Here is a 17,332-nt window from a genome sequence, read left to right on the forward strand (position 1 = left end):
GGGACGCGCCTGCCGGCGCCGGCGCCCCCTCCCGCGCGGCCCCCGCTGCGCATGCTCAGTGCTCGTCCCGGAACCGGCTCTCCTGGGGCCAGGATCGCTGCTCCGGGTTTTCGCGGCTGCCGAGAGGGCGCTGGGGAGGGCAGGCTGGGAGACAGTCTGCTCCTTGTTCCGCGCCCCGCCCCCGCGCGGGCTGGGGCCGCCCGCACCGCAAGATGCGGGCCAATCAGCGGCTGGGGGCGTGGCCTCGGCCGTCACGCCCTCCCTCTGGGCTTATTGAGAGTTATATCAAGAAATTCAGTTCGCAGCGAGGAGAGGGAGGAGAGGGGCAGAGGAACAGGGAGCGAGGGAGAGCACGCGAGACGGGAGGAGCGCCTGAGACTCTGAAGCACGAAAGAGATCACCGATCAGGAATTTGTCGGGTCACTGTCACTCGGGAGAGCAGCCAGAAATTCAGCATCACCCCAACTCTGACGTTTCCTCTAAGAAGTTAGAGACTTGAGCAGTATTGACATGAGATGGAAATGGTTTGCCTGACTGTGGAAATACTCCTGAACTGAAGAAGTACAACTGGATGTTGTGTATGCGTGCTAAATACCAGAAGAGCCCAGACCCAGTGGGCAGCAGAGACGAGATGTGGAGAGAATGACTAACGACCAATCTGTGAATTTGTTCTCGGGAGTTGCTAATTTGCCAGCCCGAAGCCACACATTTTAGAAGGAGGAAACGTTTTGCTGCTTCGGATTTCTCCCCAAACTGGTGCTACCAGATGCATGGCTTTCTGTGTCGGAACAGATCATTCCTAACTGCAGCATACCAAAGGGGGGAAAGGTTAAGGCAACTAACGTAAGTGTAAAGTTTCGCATGCACAATTGTAAATTCTGTGTTCAGATATGCCCTCGCTGTAGGTGAAGGATGTTTGTAATTGGGCAGACGGTTGGGGCAGAGCTCTGCTACTCGGCTGTATCTGCAACCCTACCTGCATCACTCTGCCGGAACTAATCGCAGGCATCAGCTACCGTGCAGTCTAATGCAGATAAGATTAGAGTCTGGGAACTGACCAGTCCTACTCAAGTAGGTAGCAGCCTAGAGCCTTTGCACCCGTTTAAATTGCTGTTAGGGGAGATTCTGAGCAGAAGCCTTTTTACGAGCACTGTTGGATTGCAGTATTTATGTGTAGCAAATGTTACTAATATTATAACCAGAGACCAGGGTTAAGAAACTGCTTTTTTTTTTTTTTTCCCTTTTTATGCTCGGTAGAAAATATTGTGGTGCTCTGTGAGAATGTTAGCTGCGTTTCACTTATAATCCCAGTACTCTTTCACCTCTACGACAAGGAATCTGGATATTTCTACATTTTTAAAAGTTTTAATGTGTTTATTAATCTGAATGATGAGAATTTGGCAAAATGGAGAAAGGAGAGCAGGCTCTGGGTAAGAAATCTGAAGTCTTGGTATCGTGCTTTTAGGCACTAAGGATAAGGATACGTAGTGGCCGGTGACTATTGCTTGTGATGCGGCAGCAGCATGTCCGGTGCTCCTTCCCCAGTAAGACTGTATCAGAAGGCAGTTGAAGAACTGAGAGGGACGAAAGAGATGGGCTTTTTAGAAGGAAGAGATGGCTCAGTGTGACAGAAGAAAACACATCATATTTGACATGTGACAAAGCAATTAACAGGAACCATAGCTAAGCATTTACGTTTTTTCACTTGCACCCAAAACAACTGAGGGAGGTGGGTTAGAGGCCAGGATGTGGGTAAGACAGGGGGAAGGGAGGAAGTGAACAAGAATGCATGTTTTGAATTAGAGGGTATTCAAAAACAAACAAACAAAAAAAACAGCATGGGGAAACACAGGTTAAAAATAGCTGCTGCCTTTAATTCAAAAGTAGATAATTTCATTTTCTCTGGGCAAATGCAACAAGCAGGGAACATTCAGTGTTTTTATCCAGAGAGTTAACTTGCAAACAGTAGCAGAGCAAACTGCCATGTTTACTAATATTCAGTGGAAAATGTGGTGGGCTATTTTGTGGCTGTGCTTTTATTTACTGAAGAATAATATTGTCTGTACGATTGTGTTGACAGTGGCTGTCTCCAAATAAGCGATGAGATGTAATGCATCCTCCAGTCCATGCACACTTCCTCTTACAATCTGTGCATCGTTCCTCAGTGGAAACCTTTAAATCCTAAAACCCAGGAAAAGAAAATAAATACATTATCATGGACCTGAGGGATTTTTACCTGTTGGCTGCTCTGATTGCCTGTTTAAGGCTGGATTCTGCATTAGCCCAAGAACTTATTTACACTATTAGAGAGGAACTGCCTGAAAATGTGCCCATAGGAAACATACCAAAGGATCTGAACATTTCTCACATCAATGCTGCCACGGGGACTAGTGCCAGCCTTGTCTACAGACTGGTTTCTAAAGCTGGGGATGCCCCTTTGGTGAAAGTATCCAGCAGCACTGGAGAAATTTTCACAACTTCCAATAGAATAGACAGAGAAAAACTCTGTGCTGGAGCTTCTTATGCTGAGGAGAATGAGTGTTTCTTTGAACTTGAGGTGGTGATCCTCCCCAATGACTTTTTCAGGCTGATCAAAATAAAGATAATTGTCAAGGATACCAATGACAATGCCCCCATGTTTCCGTCTCCTGTCATCAATATTTCCATTCCAGAAAACACTTTGATCAACAGCCGCTTCCCAATTCCGTCAGCTACAGATCCTGACACAGGCTTCAATGGGGTACAGCACTATGAGTTGCTAAATGGCCAGAGTGTTTTTGGACTGGATATCGTGGAAACTCCGGAGGGAGAGAAGTGGCCGCAATTGATTGTTCAGCAAAACTTGGATAGAGAACAGAAAGATACCTATGTGATGAAAATCAAAGTGGAGGATGGAGGCTCTCCACAGAAATCCAGCACGGCCATACTGCAGGTCACAGTAAGTGATGTAAATGACAACAGGCCGGTTTTTAAAGAGGGTCAGGTGGAGGTGCATATTCCAGAGAACGCTCCTGTGGGTACCTCTGTCATCCAGCTCCATGCCACTGATGCAGATATAGGCAGCAATGCTGAAATCCGGTACATTTTTGGTGCCCAGGTTGCCCCTGCAACCAAAAGACTCTTTGCTTTAAATAATACTACTGGGCTGATTACAGTTCAGAGGTCCTTAGATAGGGAAGAGACAGCCATTCACAAAGTGACAGTCCTGGCCAGTGATGGCAGCTCCACGCCTGCCCGAGCAACGGTTACCATCAATGTCACCGATGTCAATGATAACCCTCCTAACATAGACCTCAGGTACATTATAAGCCCCATCAATGGCACTGTGTATTTATCTGAGAAAGATCCTGTCAATACGAAGATTGCCCTAATTACAGTTTCAGATAAGGACACAGATGTGAATGGCAAAGTGATCTGCTTTATTGAAAGAGAGGTCCCATTTCATTTGAAGGCAGTATATGACAACCAGTATTTGTTAGAGACTTCTTCTTTGTTGGACTATGAGGGCACCAAAGAATTCAGCTTTAAAATTGTTGCCTCTGATTCTGGGAAGCCCAGTTTAAATCAGACTGCCCTGGTAAGGGTTAAGCTTGAGGATGAAAATGACAACCCACCAATTTTCAACCAGCCTGTAATTGAGCTGTCAGTTTCTGAAAACAACCGACGTGGGTTATACTTAACAACTATTAGTGCCACAGATGAAGACAGTGGGAAAAATGCAGACATTGTTTATCAGCTTGGACCCAATGCCTCCTTCTTTGATCTGGACCGAAAGACAGGAGTTTTGACAGCCTCCAGAGTCTTTGACAGAGAAGAACAAGAACGATTCATTTTTACAGTAACTGCCAGGGACAATGGAACCCCTCCCCTCCAAAGCCAAGCGGCTGTGATAGTTACTGTTCTGGATGAGAATGACAATAGCCCCAAGTTTACTCATAATCATTTTCAATTTTTTGTGTCTGAGAATCTGCCAAAGTATAGTACTGTGGGGGTAATCACAGTGACAGATGCAGATGCTGGTGAAAATAAAGCTGTGACTCTTTCCATTCTAAATGACAATGATAATTTTGTGTTGGATCCCTACTCTGGAGTCATAAAGTCAAACGTCTCATTTGATAGAGAGCAGCAGAGTTCCTACACTTTTGATGTCAAAGCCACCGATGGAGGACAACCACCTCGTTCCTCCACTGCAAAAGTAACTATCAATGTCATGGATGTCAATGACAACAGCCCAGTTGTCATTTCTCCACCATCTAATACTTCGTTTAAGTTGGTGCCCCTCTCGGCCATTCCTGGGTCTGTGGTTGCAGAAGTGTTTGCGGTGGACATCGACACTGGAATGAACGCAGAACTGAAGTACACCATAGTGAGTGGGAACAACAAAGGCTTATTTCGGATTGATCCAGTAACAGGTAACATCACGCTGGAAGAAAAACCAGCACTCACTGATGTGGGTTTGCACCGTTTGGTGGTCAATATAAGTGACCTGGGGTACCCTAAGGCTTTACACACACTTGTGCTTGTGTTTCTCTATGTGAATGACACTGCTGGAAATGCCTCCTTTATCTATGACTTGATCCGCAGGACTATGGAGACCCCATTGGACAGGAACATAGGGGATAGCAGCCAGCCCTACCAAAACGAGGACTATCTCACCATCATGATTGCCATCATTGCCGGGGCCATGGTAGTCATAGTTGTGATCTTTGTCACCGTTCTGGTACGCTGCCGACATGCATCAAGATTCAAAGCTGCTCAAAGGAGCAAGCAAGGTGCCGAATGGATGTCCCCAAACCAGGAGAATAAACAAAGCAAGAAAAAGAAAAGGAAGAAAAGAAAGTCTCCCAAGAGCTCTCTTTTGAACTTTGTTACCATTGAGGAGTCCAAACCAGATGATGCAGTTCACGAGCCCATCAATGGGACAATAAGCCTGCCAGCCGAGCTGGAGGAACAAAGTATAGGAAGATTTGACTGGGGCCCAGCACCTCCAACAACCTTCAAACCTAACAGCCCTGACTTGGCCAAGCACTACAAATCTGCCTCTCCACAGCCTGCTTTTCATCTCAAACCAGACACTCCAGTTTCCGTGAAAAAGCACCATGTGATTCAGGAGCTCCCTTTGGACAACACCTTTGTCGGGGGTTGTGACACCCTTTCCAAACGCTCTTCCACTAGTTCAGATCACTTCAGTGCCTCAGAGTGCAGCTCCCAAGGAGGCTTCAAGACAAAGGGCCCCTTACACACCAGACAGGTAAACGAGCACTTTTACTGGTCTATAAGTACTGCATACAAGTGCCCAGTCAACCAGTATTAATGTGCCAGTGTGTCTATTGTTTTGGTCTAATTTTAGCTTAGTTATAAAGAGGAAAAAAAAAACTTGACCCCTTTTCTATTCCTCTGGGGCTCAGTCAAGAATTTTTAGAACAGCTTTGAAATTTCTGAGTTCTGAGAATTATTTAACTTCCCAGTTTCCTTCAAATGGCAAAAGATGAAAAGAGGAAATTATTCCAAAGTGTCCCAAGATAATGTTTGCTGAAAAAGAAGACCCATCCTAATATGCCAAATTCTACTCTGGGGTTTCCAAATTGACTGCTTCAAGATTTTCACATTACCATTTGATCTGAAAAGTCACCTTCAAATCTCAAGTTTTAAATGATTGATGTTTGAAGGTCTGACGTCAATTATGTTGGAGCTGTGGTTGCTAAAGGGGTTAATTTTTTTTGGTCTCTAAACAGGATAGTAGGATATTAAATGTACATCAGCTGTGAAGCACATGATTGTTGATAGATTGCAACTACTTGTAAGCCATATAGGAAGTCTTCTCTTTGATTTCAAATTATTTTACTGTAATATAGTAAATTGGATCTTTAGTAGAAAGATTTGCAGTGTCTATTATGGCCAAATACTCTTTAAAAAAAAAGAAAAAAAAACAGGAATGCTTTCTTCCTCATAGAACTGATTTATAGAGAAATAAATGAATCCATTGTAAATATTCTCTCATCTTAGTAATGCATAAGTGATCTGTCATAACTCATTTTAAACTGTGAAATATACCATATGAAGAGGGATTAAGAGGCTGAGAAACTCATATTTCAACCAAATCCAGAATTAGTTTTTCTTAGGTCTAATAATTCCTTGCTAATAAAGATTTAAATGCGGCGCTGTCTAATTTATTTCACTGGTGCTTGTCCGTTGCCACAAAATTTGAATGTTGATATTAGCCTGTAGATGGCACTACGGTATCATGTCACTTGTACTGGCCAGGTGCCAGGCCTGCAGCAGCAAGGAAAAGGGGGGGAGGGAAGGATCAAGCTGGTAGTACAGCCAAAGATACCTTTTATTTAATGATAGTTGCTTTGGAGCAACTAGCATTTAAGTTCGTTTGCTTGCTCTTTTGTGGTTAGCTCTCACCACACCAACTTTCTAGGATTTTGTAATCCAAGTTGTGTCTTTACTGGTATGGAGTCCACCTCTGGTGATGGCCATTCTTTATTGTTAAAAATGAAGAACACATGGATTTCAGAAAATCAAGTGAAAGCAAGTTAGATTAGAGGATCTTGACAGTCACTGACAAGTCCTTGGAAAATCAAGAGCTTTTCTTTTCTGGGGGTTGGGTAGGGTGGTGTGTCTTACTGAAACTCTGTTTCACTCTTACCATCAATTTTTTTTTATTGCCTGGAGTGACTTTAAACTCCATGGAAATAAAGTATTTGCAAAAATAATACTGACAGTGAATCACACAGATCCTCCCAGAATACTAAGTATGATGCCAATGATTATACAACTAAAAGCTCCACTTAAAATATTAAATATCCAGAGCATTTTAGAAGTACATATGCTTAGGGTTTAAATGCACATAATGAAATGACATCAAATAAGTAATCAGCATTGCAACCCTAGCACAAACCATGAGGTTATCAGACATAAACTGAAGTTGTAATGATGAGTTGCTTTCCTGTTAGCTTTACCAGCATTTGAAAAGTGATTCACGTTTTAAAATCTGAAAATTAACCAATCTTAGGAAAGATTGAGTTGTTAAATAGTTAATTATGATAATAAAGTTAATTGATAATACTTAATGGGCTTAATTAAGAAGTTGCTATTTTAATAAAAAAGAATCCATTTTAATGTACTTTTATTATGAAGGTTGTTTGCAATGGACTTGTGATACTCTATGATTAGAAAAAATACTTTGAAAAAACTAATATGGTTTAAAACTTTTAACATACATCTGATCCTTGTTTTACGGGGACATGTATTGATATGCTTTCCATATCATTATTCTTTTCATGTAAGTGTAATGGGTATTAGCATGGAGGTCCAGACCAACGTTTTTGATTTCTCCCCAATAGTTGAATTTATATATAGTGCAATGACATAAATGTTAAGTGCATTTCAGTAAAACGTGGCTAAGACCTATTGTTGAGGTTTAGTCAGTCATAAAGATACTTGTTTGTATGATGTAATCTTTCAGACTGGATGTTGAGTAATTCTCTAACTGGAACTCTAGTGCACTTTAGGCATTCTTTCAGACCATGAGTCACTTTGCAGTCCTCTGATGGGCATTCAGTGTTCAAATGCAGCTATAATTTTCTGCTATGATAAAGAGCTACTGAAATGGCTTTTTTGCACCTTGTAGAAATTATCATGCTGCAAGAGAAAATCAGTAATTTTGGAGCAAAGGAATATTGGAAGGAAGTAGAGAGGTGAGAGTGATGTACTGAGCAATATGTACAATTTTAGGAAAAGGAAGCCTATTTTCTATGAAAGAAGAACATAAACTATATATGATCCTTCAAAAATGTTTTTCACTGAAGGTGAAAAATGTTTCGTGTATATGAAGATGTTTTAGCTAAGCTAAAAACAAAAATGGTTATTTTGTCTCCTTCACTTCAACTAGTGGCTTTTATACAACATGCATTCCTGAAGCTAGAGAGTTTTGAAAAAGTAAAGTTTATTACTAGAAAAGCTTTCAAAGTTCTTTATAAACTAATAGAAAGTCTATGAGTATTTTTAGTCAGGTGAGCACAATTGTCATAATCAGTACCACCTTTTCTCTTTATGGTGCTAATTGGTATGTGAGTAAAATATAAGATGTTTTAGTAAAGGGTTACAAGCTTATGTATCTTACTTTGCATTATCTATACAATGAAAACATAATGTCTGACAACATCCACATTATGAGTTTGTTTGTGAACTTATTTTGCCTTATGTCTTCCCCTTTGCTGTTGCTGTGGTTTCAACTTGCAATGAATGTAGGAAACAGTTGTAAATTATATTCCTCATTCACTTTGTCTTACTAATATTTTCTTTTTTCTTGAATATACCAAATCTATCACAGAACTGTCAATGTAAGTTATTTTTCACAAAATTTGAAAGTGTCCTTAGTGTTCACAGATTGATAATTTACATTTTAAAGCAGAGGATTATGTGTTGGTTTTTATTTATTTTAAAAGAGGCAAAGTTTACTGCTCTAAGAGGATGATGACCTAATAAATTCCAAGAGAGCTTTAAATGATGAAATTCATTGATGTGCTTGTCTAAATGGAAAAAAGTACTATTGCTGATTATGATTTTTAGATATAGTATTAGTCTTCAAATTGTGTAGTGTCTCAGAATCATTTGGGACAGCTCTTTAAAACGTGACTGTTTGGGCTACATCCAGAGATATTCTGGTTAAGTACCGTTTGGTCAGGTCTGGACATTAATATCGCTGCTAACTTCCGAGATAACATTGATGCTGCTAGTTCAGGGACCCCACTTTGAGAACCTGCCTTAGCACATTAGAGCAAAGCATGACAGCTCCTTTCCTTTTTGTATTATCATATCCAGCAGACTTGTTTTTGCAAAGCCCCACTCTCAGCCCATTTATTGACAGCTGTTTTATTGTAGCTGGAGGCTTTACAGTAAGCTGTTTATTGCTATTTCCCAACTCGGTTGACAGCATTTGGGGAATTAATTTTCCTGGCCCCAGTGAGATTTTTTTCTAGGGGGGTGGTAATAAATGAAAATGTTAACATAAAAAGTAGTGATCTATTTACATTTGACAAGTTCTTCAAGTAATAAAATGATCTGCGGGAGTTTCACAAGAATCTGCTTCTGAGTAAACAGTCATGTTGAATATTCTACATGAAATGCTCATTGATACAAGTTAAACATCCTGACCTTCAATTTAACAATCTAGAATATTGGCTCATATGGGTATTTGTGTATAAATTCCTGAATTTATACACTGAAAATATGTATACATGCTGTACTCAAGTGTGAACACGTTTTTACAGTTATGAAGGGAATTTCTTCAATTCCAAACCATTTAGAGATACTGCATTACCTGTATGATTACTTTTCATTTTTGAATCATCCACTAAAATCATTACTGAAGTGCTATTACGTCATGCAAAAGGCACAAAGCAGTCCCAGAATGGATATTTACGAGCCTCAGAAAGAGAAATGCAGTTGACAAGGAAGGGAGCAAATGTTAACAAATGTGAGCCTAGCAAAAACTTCAAATAGTTTTAACTAACAAATTTTAGCGCATGATGATATTAGTGGTTAAATGTGGGTGGCACATCATAAAAAAAGTTCCTCAAAACACACATTATTTTAACAATATTATCTGTTGTGACTTTTATTTCTATCCCTTCTTGGCTAACTATGCCAATGATCATGAAGTCACTTTTGAAACTTAGGAGATACAAGAAATATAAAAACCCTTGCATATTATGATTTTAAAGTGAGGATGGAGTATGTATTCAAATTGCTTATGTTTTCTCTTGGGTTTGAAAGTCAAATTTAGTTAATAATTTTTTTATATTTATAATCCTTAACTTCAAAATTCAAGATAGATTTTGCTATTCATGCCTAATAACATTAGGAGAATAAAAGTGAAAAGTTGCATACATTAAACAGACATTTCTGTGGATCCTGAATATGCTTTTACATAGAGAATAATTTCTGTACTTAAAATATCTTATTTTTTACATTTTGTGCAATTGTAGATATCAAAACAATGTACTTTGATGTGTACCTTAGTTTCAGATGAGTCATCCTCATGATGTAGCACAACAGGCCTGGGCATCGTTAAAATTACCTTGCAGGGCTAGTGGTGTAGCTCAGTGGTAGAGCCTATTACGGACGAGGCCCTAAACTTAATCCCCAGCAGTGCAAACAAATAAATTTGCTTGAAAAGTTTAACTTTAAAATGTGTTATAGTCTTATCATATATGCACATTCTTAATTAAATAATTGCTAGCTATCATTTATTTTCTCATCATAGCACAAATCGCTAACATGTATTAAGTGGAAAGCAGAGAATTTTGATTTAATGGAAACCCACATATACAAAATGGGATTGCTTTGTAATCAGTTGTGATTTTTATTTAAGCTCGATGTTTAGTTTTCATACTGAAATACATAAGATAGTTCTAATCACACCCAAGGTATTAGATAAAGCTTTTTAATGTATTATTTTTCATATTAAATTACACTACAGCACGAGGTAGGAAGGTGACAGTTTCACATTTACATATACTTTCTTTTAAGCTCTATTTCCACAATATTTTCATTAATTAGATGCTTTAATTTTTGTTGGGGAATTTAGAAGTTCACCAAATGCCAAAAGCCACATTTCAGTTGTGTCGGTCCAGATGTGCAAGCCTGTATTGATGGGGTTTCAGGACCAAGTGAAATGTCTGGGTTGCTCTGTTTTAGTATTTCTCAGTTTGACTTTGCAAAAGGTGAGGTCTTTGTTTATGTGTAGTTCAAAACTGTGAATGTAATGGATTGTTTATTTTTACTTCAAATCCTCAGGGTAAGTTTACTCTAAATTTAGGCTACTGTTTTCATGACGAGGATCCTTTATTAAAGTATAAATTATCTTCTTGTGAAGATTAGTAAATCAGTTACTATCTTACATATTTAGCTTAGTTGGAATGTAAGAATTATATAATGGGAATTTCTTGACATCCAATTTCACAGTTAATTTTTTTTTACATAATTTCTACATATCAGTTCCCTAAAACTAATAAAATATGACTGTAATCAGAGGGCAGGAATTACTGAGAATTTTGAAATGCAAATAAGGAAGAGTCTTTCTCTAAAGTTCCATGAAGGTATAGCAGGGAGGCTTTTTAAATAATAATGCTCATGTCTTATGTCCTTTTAAGTAGAGCCCCCTCACATGTGAGTCATACTACAGAAGTAAATGCAAAAGTCATATAAGAATACGATCTCTCATGTACATAAGGAGATATACTCCACTGTTTAAGATTTCGTTGGTTGTTATTTCAGAAAACTGTTAAATCTGTCAAACATTTCATTTGGAAAGGAACACACGTTTTTTGCCTTTGTTTGATACAAAACCATTGGGCTGTCAGTCATCAAAAACATAGAACTTAAAAGTTATACTACTGTGATTGACATTTTGCTTTTGATTTATATTCTTTTCCTCCTTAAGCCAAGATTAAAAATTTTAAATTTAAAATTCTTATGTAAATTAGACAAATATACTTTGTAACAGTAAAGAGTAATGGTAAGAATAACTGGCCAACAACCTATATTTTATCTCTCTAATATTTTGTCCTAAAGACAGATTTCCTCTGGAGGACAAGAACTGTGGCAGAATCAGAAGAACTTTCTGAGACATAGCATAACTTTAAGAAATTCAAAACTCAAAGTTATTTGTTAAAGATCTGTTTTTGCTATGTAGCATTATTTAAGTGACATGTAAAAGTATTTTCTGTTGATCTTTAACAATTTGATTGGCTACAGTGTGATAAGTACTTACTACATTTAATTGAGATCACATACACTATTCCTAGATGTAAGCATAGCAAGATCTTCGAGGACTATTTAATTCATTTTTATAGTCAAATTACAATAATTATGCTGTATCTTTAAAAAAATAGATAAAATTTACTTATCAGGTCTTGGCAGAACTTTACTATATACAACTTCAACATGTTTTAATTTATTTAGATTTTAAATTATATGAACTATAGGGAAAATGGAAATTTGGTCGGGTTTATCTTGTTTGCATAAAATCTTATATTTAACATTCTCCCACAGTTTGTTTGTCTATCTGATCATCTCTCCATTTTAGTGTTGCACTGCTTTGCTAATATTCTGGCTCTAGGACTTTTTCAGTCTGTTAGCAGTTGATTAAGAAACTCTAATCCCTTTCAGCATATTGAAGAGCTAATGGGTTGCAGAGTATTTGAATCTTTAAGCTTCCATTGTAAATGGTATGAAGAATTGTCATTGAGCTGGTATTTGCATATATCTCTCCCAGTGTTAGTTACTTTGCTTCCTTCTTTGTCCCTCTAATCTTCAGCTTTCATCCTGAGAATATTTATTTTAGTCGGAAATAAGCATGCCAGTGATAGAAATTTGGGATTCACCTCCAAATGAATGCCATCACAGACAGGGAAGAGCTGGCACATTTTGCATAGATCTGTATGAACACAGTGAACCCTTCATAAGCTCTTAGATTGCAGGAAATCAGTGCTGAAAATTAAGTGGGGTTTTAAAGATTTGCAAAGTAGAGAGCTTTGTATAATGCTGGTATTGCAGGTGCCTATTAAATATGAAGTAAAGGCTTTGTAATACAACTAGCTAACACATTTCCCTCCACATTAGAGTGATTTATAGCCTAGGGAATTAGTCTTGTCTCTTTTTTTCCAAATGCAGAAACACTGGCTATATCCCAAAGAATAAAAATCTCAAATATATGCCTTAGAATGGGCAGATTTGCTCTTTGATGATTCTAAGTATTAAAGACAGATAATGGGAGCCTGCTTGTACAGGCTTGTGTGGCTTCAGAAGCTGGTAATCTATGCTTCACTTCCTGTGAGAAGAAACTCTCAATTGTGCATGCAGACTTCCCTCTGAACATAAATCAGATTAAAACTCCAGGTATCTGTAAGACTATATAACATTACCATAATGAAGAGGGCTGGGTACTGAGTGCTTATATCCTCATAGGGATTGCTGTAGATTCATCTCTCAGGCTATATTTAGAATTCCTCTTTGCTTCATTTGTAAATAGTGTGTATTTGTGGCCCAGCATTTCATTTCAAACATGCACAGTTTCATTATATTTAGCTTCATGACAGTGTTCAGTAAATGCCTTACAGTTCTTTCATGCTTAATGTCTTTGACTGACCCTTAGATAAAAATTGGTGGGAATTGCTATGTACATTTTGAAATGATTTTTAAATCCTATGTTTTTGCAAGTGTATAATCCTTGTGCAGCCCACAGTAGGCACAGTGTCTGACTGAGAGTCATCATAAATGATAGATTTTGAAAACAAAACATTGTTTTGTGCAAGACAATAGCAAACAATTCAGCAAATGAGGCTTTTTTTCCCCTCATTACACAGACCTCAATAAGAAGAATGGAAATTCAGAAGAATTTATGAAATGAGGCTCTTTTAGAGGAAGAAAATGTCTTCTAGCAGTAGTTCTCTAGTAGATCTTTTCTGAGAAAAAAAAAATACTGGTGCTTTTTTGGATTAGGAGAATGCAACCAATCTGTGCCTCTGTGTGACAGCAGCTGCATGCTGAGGCCATTCAAATACACAGCTACATAGGATTCTGCAGGACAGTTTCTGTAAAAAGGTGCAAGTGACAAATGGAGATAAAATGGAATGAGTTCTGAGTTGTGAGTTGATGCCCCCCTGGGTCATATGTTCATGTCATTGAACCAATTTTCACATTGGAAGTCTAGAGTCACAATACCTTTCCTCTGCGTGTCAGCTGTGAACACACCTGGGCTGCCAACTTTTCTTTGCTCCTTTTGTTGTTATTCACTGGGCGGACGGAGTTCACGTGTTATTTATTATACATCTGGTTTTGTAGTTTCTTGGTAGATTTTTAAATGATATATGTTATTTGTGCAGATTTCCTCATCATGTATATATAATTATGAATATACAATATGAAGATATATATGAGAAATGATAATATATATATATCCTAATGATACCTACATATCAAATAAAACCCCTACACTGTGTCTTCTTTTTCCTGAAAATAGCAAATCCCTATTTATTCTGACTTATGTTTTCAGATAATGTATCTTTCTGATGCTATTTTAGACTGAGATTTCCTTGCTGATGTCATTTGCACAGCTGAGGAATATTAGGCTTTGGCTTTCTAGGATAATAGTGTTTTAGTGCACTTCTCATCCACTCAAATTTCTAGCATTAAATATGTGAGAATTTATATGAAAACAAATTGAAATTTTTTATTTGCCTCAAATCTGAAGTATCAAAAATCTATTATACTAAAGTAAAAACAGGCAAAGTATATAGTGTAGTTTAGAATGATAGGAACTCATTTTCTTTTTTTGGTCCTGACAAGCAAGACATTCTGCCAAACAGTGGCAGGAAAATATGTTGAATCCATTGATTGATTTTTAAACATGGTAATAATTAAGCAAAAGCATTTTGACACCTAAAGTCTCTATTTTAGACAATTAAATTCTGCTTTAGCTAAGGGTTATTGACTTCTGGATGATACTGGGAGCAACACTCCTCAGGGTTTAAACTATTCCTGCTGGACCATCTGTTACTGGCAGGGCTGTGCATTCTCTCCAGCTGAGGCAGGGTCAACCCCAAGCGGATAGTCAGGATTGTTCAAAACATGGTCCTTGTTCCTGATGCTCTTTCGGTCACAACTGGCAACTCTGACAAGCCAAATACTGGTATATTATATTAGCACAATAATAAAAGAGACTAGAACAAATTCTCTCAAAGTAAGAGATTTTGTCTTATTTATCTTTGTATTCTCAACACTGAAACTGTAACATTATTGAAAAGAGTGAACTTAATTGAAGTTCAGTAAATGCTGATCTAACCCAAGAGACCATTTGATATTGGAATTACAGTTCATATAGATAATTTTAACTATTTTAATCTCTGTACCAACCATATAAAGAAGACACCATCATTTTTATTTACCATGTTTTCTTCCAGCAGTCTGAGACATTTGTAGTTTCCATTTTTCTTCTCTATTTTCACACACTGTTGTTTTCTGATCCTACCACATTTTATTTATAGTAGGGTATGAGGGAAGAGTCAGCTAAATAAAGCAGAATCAGATTCCTTCTCTTCCAAGCCTCATTCATGGCTTTTTTTAAACCTTTATTATTTATTATCGAGTAGTCACTTGTGAAAATGATGATCTTGTACCTTTTGCATCTATTTGATTAAAACATATGTTTTGGAAGAAAAGAAAGGTATAGCATTAAATTTACTTTGATAGATATTTCAGCCATCCAGAGTAGAATCCAGTATAAATTCTATAAAATATCAAGATAATAACTGAACAATGCTCAATGTTGTGTCTAGCTACCATGTTAATTTTAGAAAGATAAATTTGGTGCCTAATAGAACTCATAGAACTGTTTCATAATCTCAAGGTTCAAATGTACCTTTGAGATCATTTGGCCTACTTAATTCTTTTTCTAGTTGAAGAAATGGATACTATGAACAATAGTTTGCCATTTAGAGTAAGAAGAATGATTTGGGGAACTGCTATATAAATACTGTGTAACATTATGCACAGCATTTATATGTATCTTTGTGTGTAAAGTGGATGCAGTCATACTGAATCCATAGAGCTGTCATGTGAGAAAGTGAGTGTATACCTGTATCAGTCTGGCTAACAGGTAGATGTTCAAAAGCGTGAACTGTTTTTCTACCCCTTTAGTCAAAGGACATCATTTTGCCATGATAGAGATGAGTGACCACACTGACTAGTGAGGTTTAGTTTTGGTGGTTTTCTCGAACCTTATTGTCAGTAAATCATTTGGATAATTAAGTAATCTGTGTTTATCTTCTTTTAGTTTAAAATACTATCCATGTTTTGGAATTTTAAGAGCAGCATCTGAGGACAGCAATTGGATGTTTGGTTTTGATCTTATTTCCTATTGTTTCATATTTGAATAATTACTTCCCCTTTCATTTTGTATATTTTCCCTATCTCATCTGGATGTCACATTTTAAAGTTATTCTATTTCTTTTACTATTTGTTTTTAATTTAATACCTCTCCAATTACCCATAGGAGCTTTAGTCATCGAGGGATTTTCACCTTATGCATCACTCCTATTACAAAACAACATATAAGAGAGTGAATCAGTTTCACAGTCAGTACTTAACACAGCTGGAATCATTTGAAACCTGCTGATTTTTGCTTTCAAATATTCCATAGACTAGAAAGCATTCCTGTTGAAATAATGACATCCACGATGTAATCAAACTCATTAAAATGCCTTGGATTATATCAGTCATATTTCTGGGATTCATCAAGTTGATGCTCAAAGCACAATACTCAACAATTTTTAATATTTTTTCTTATTTTAAATAATGCACTTTTACTTACAAGGAAGGTGTTGTCTGAATCTATAATTTTATAATATATCGGTGTGTGGGTAAAATAATATAGATGAACCTACAAATAAGAATATAACACAATGTGATTGTACCTGAAAAATTACTTTTTTGAAATCCTGTGGCAAACATCACTTCCTCTTGTTGGAGTAGCTGAAATCATCAAGATTAAGTTTCTGATTTGATTTTGAACCAGAATATAGCACAGATTTATAACTCGCACAATTATGTATCAACTAAATAAGAAGTAAATATAGTCAAGTTTCAATTGATTTCATTGTGACTTAGATTACAGAAATATTATAAAGTTCATGCTGACCTTTGCTACACTCTCAGCTGATCTTAATTGTTGAATTGGCCTTTTGGTTTAGTTCTGGTTTCATATAAAATGATGCCTCAGTAAGAAGATTGGACTTTAGAAGAAAACAAAATGACAACTAGACTTATTCTTTGAGCTTCAACAAGTTAGTAAAACAGCTAAAACCTGGCAATATAGCATGACTTTCTTTAAGCTTCTTCTTGCTTTACACTAAGAATTTATTCATATATTACAGGGTTGGGTTATAGAACAGAACAGATAGAAAGTGTACATGCTTCCTGGGTACCGGACCACTTTGAGATGTTTAAGTTCTACAGCATGGTATATAATAAATCTTCACTAAATTCTATTTCATACTGCTATGTAAGTATATGTGGAGATAATCAGCCAAAATGACTGTGTGAAACATACTGTAAATGGTAAAAATAAGACTTTAAGGGTTTGAATTTACTGTTTTATTTGAAATTTATTGCATTGTCATGGCATGAATTACAATACATGTATGCTATATATAGCTACATATTTGGTATTTATAGCTTAGTGTAAATTAAGATGGCCTAGTTTGTGTTGTCCATACTGATAATATCTTCTGTTAGCTCTAATAATAAAGAGCCCCAGTAA

At 37.2% G+C, this 17,332-nt stretch overlaps 1 protein-coding gene across 5 annotated transcripts in view; it reads left to right on the plus strand.

The window, feature by feature from the left end:
- The first annotated feature begins 306 nt into the window (after positions 1-306).
- Pcdh9 (protocadherin 9) overlaps positions 307-17,332 on the plus strand; it is an 867,732-nt gene continuing 850,706 nt past the window's right edge. For all 5 annotated transcript variants that reach the window (XM_005374195.2, XM_005374197.2, XM_005374196.2 and 2 more), the window contains exons 1-2: positions 307-843; positions 2,081-5,251. In XM_005374195.2, the coding sequence (XP_005374252.1) occupies positions 2,216-5,251 (3,036 nt within the window). In that variant the 5' untranslated portion in view covers positions 307-843; positions 2,081-2,215. The remainder of the gene's footprint in view (positions 844-2,080; positions 5,252-17,332) is intronic.

This window comes from Chinchilla lanigera, unplaced genomic scaffold (genome assembly GCF_000276665.1).
Source record: "Chinchilla lanigera isolate Chin_1 unplaced genomic scaffold, ChiLan1.0 scaffold00003, whole genome shotgun sequence".
Taxonomy (NCBI): Eukaryota; Metazoa; Chordata; class Mammalia; order Rodentia; family Chinchillidae; genus Chinchilla; species Chinchilla lanigera.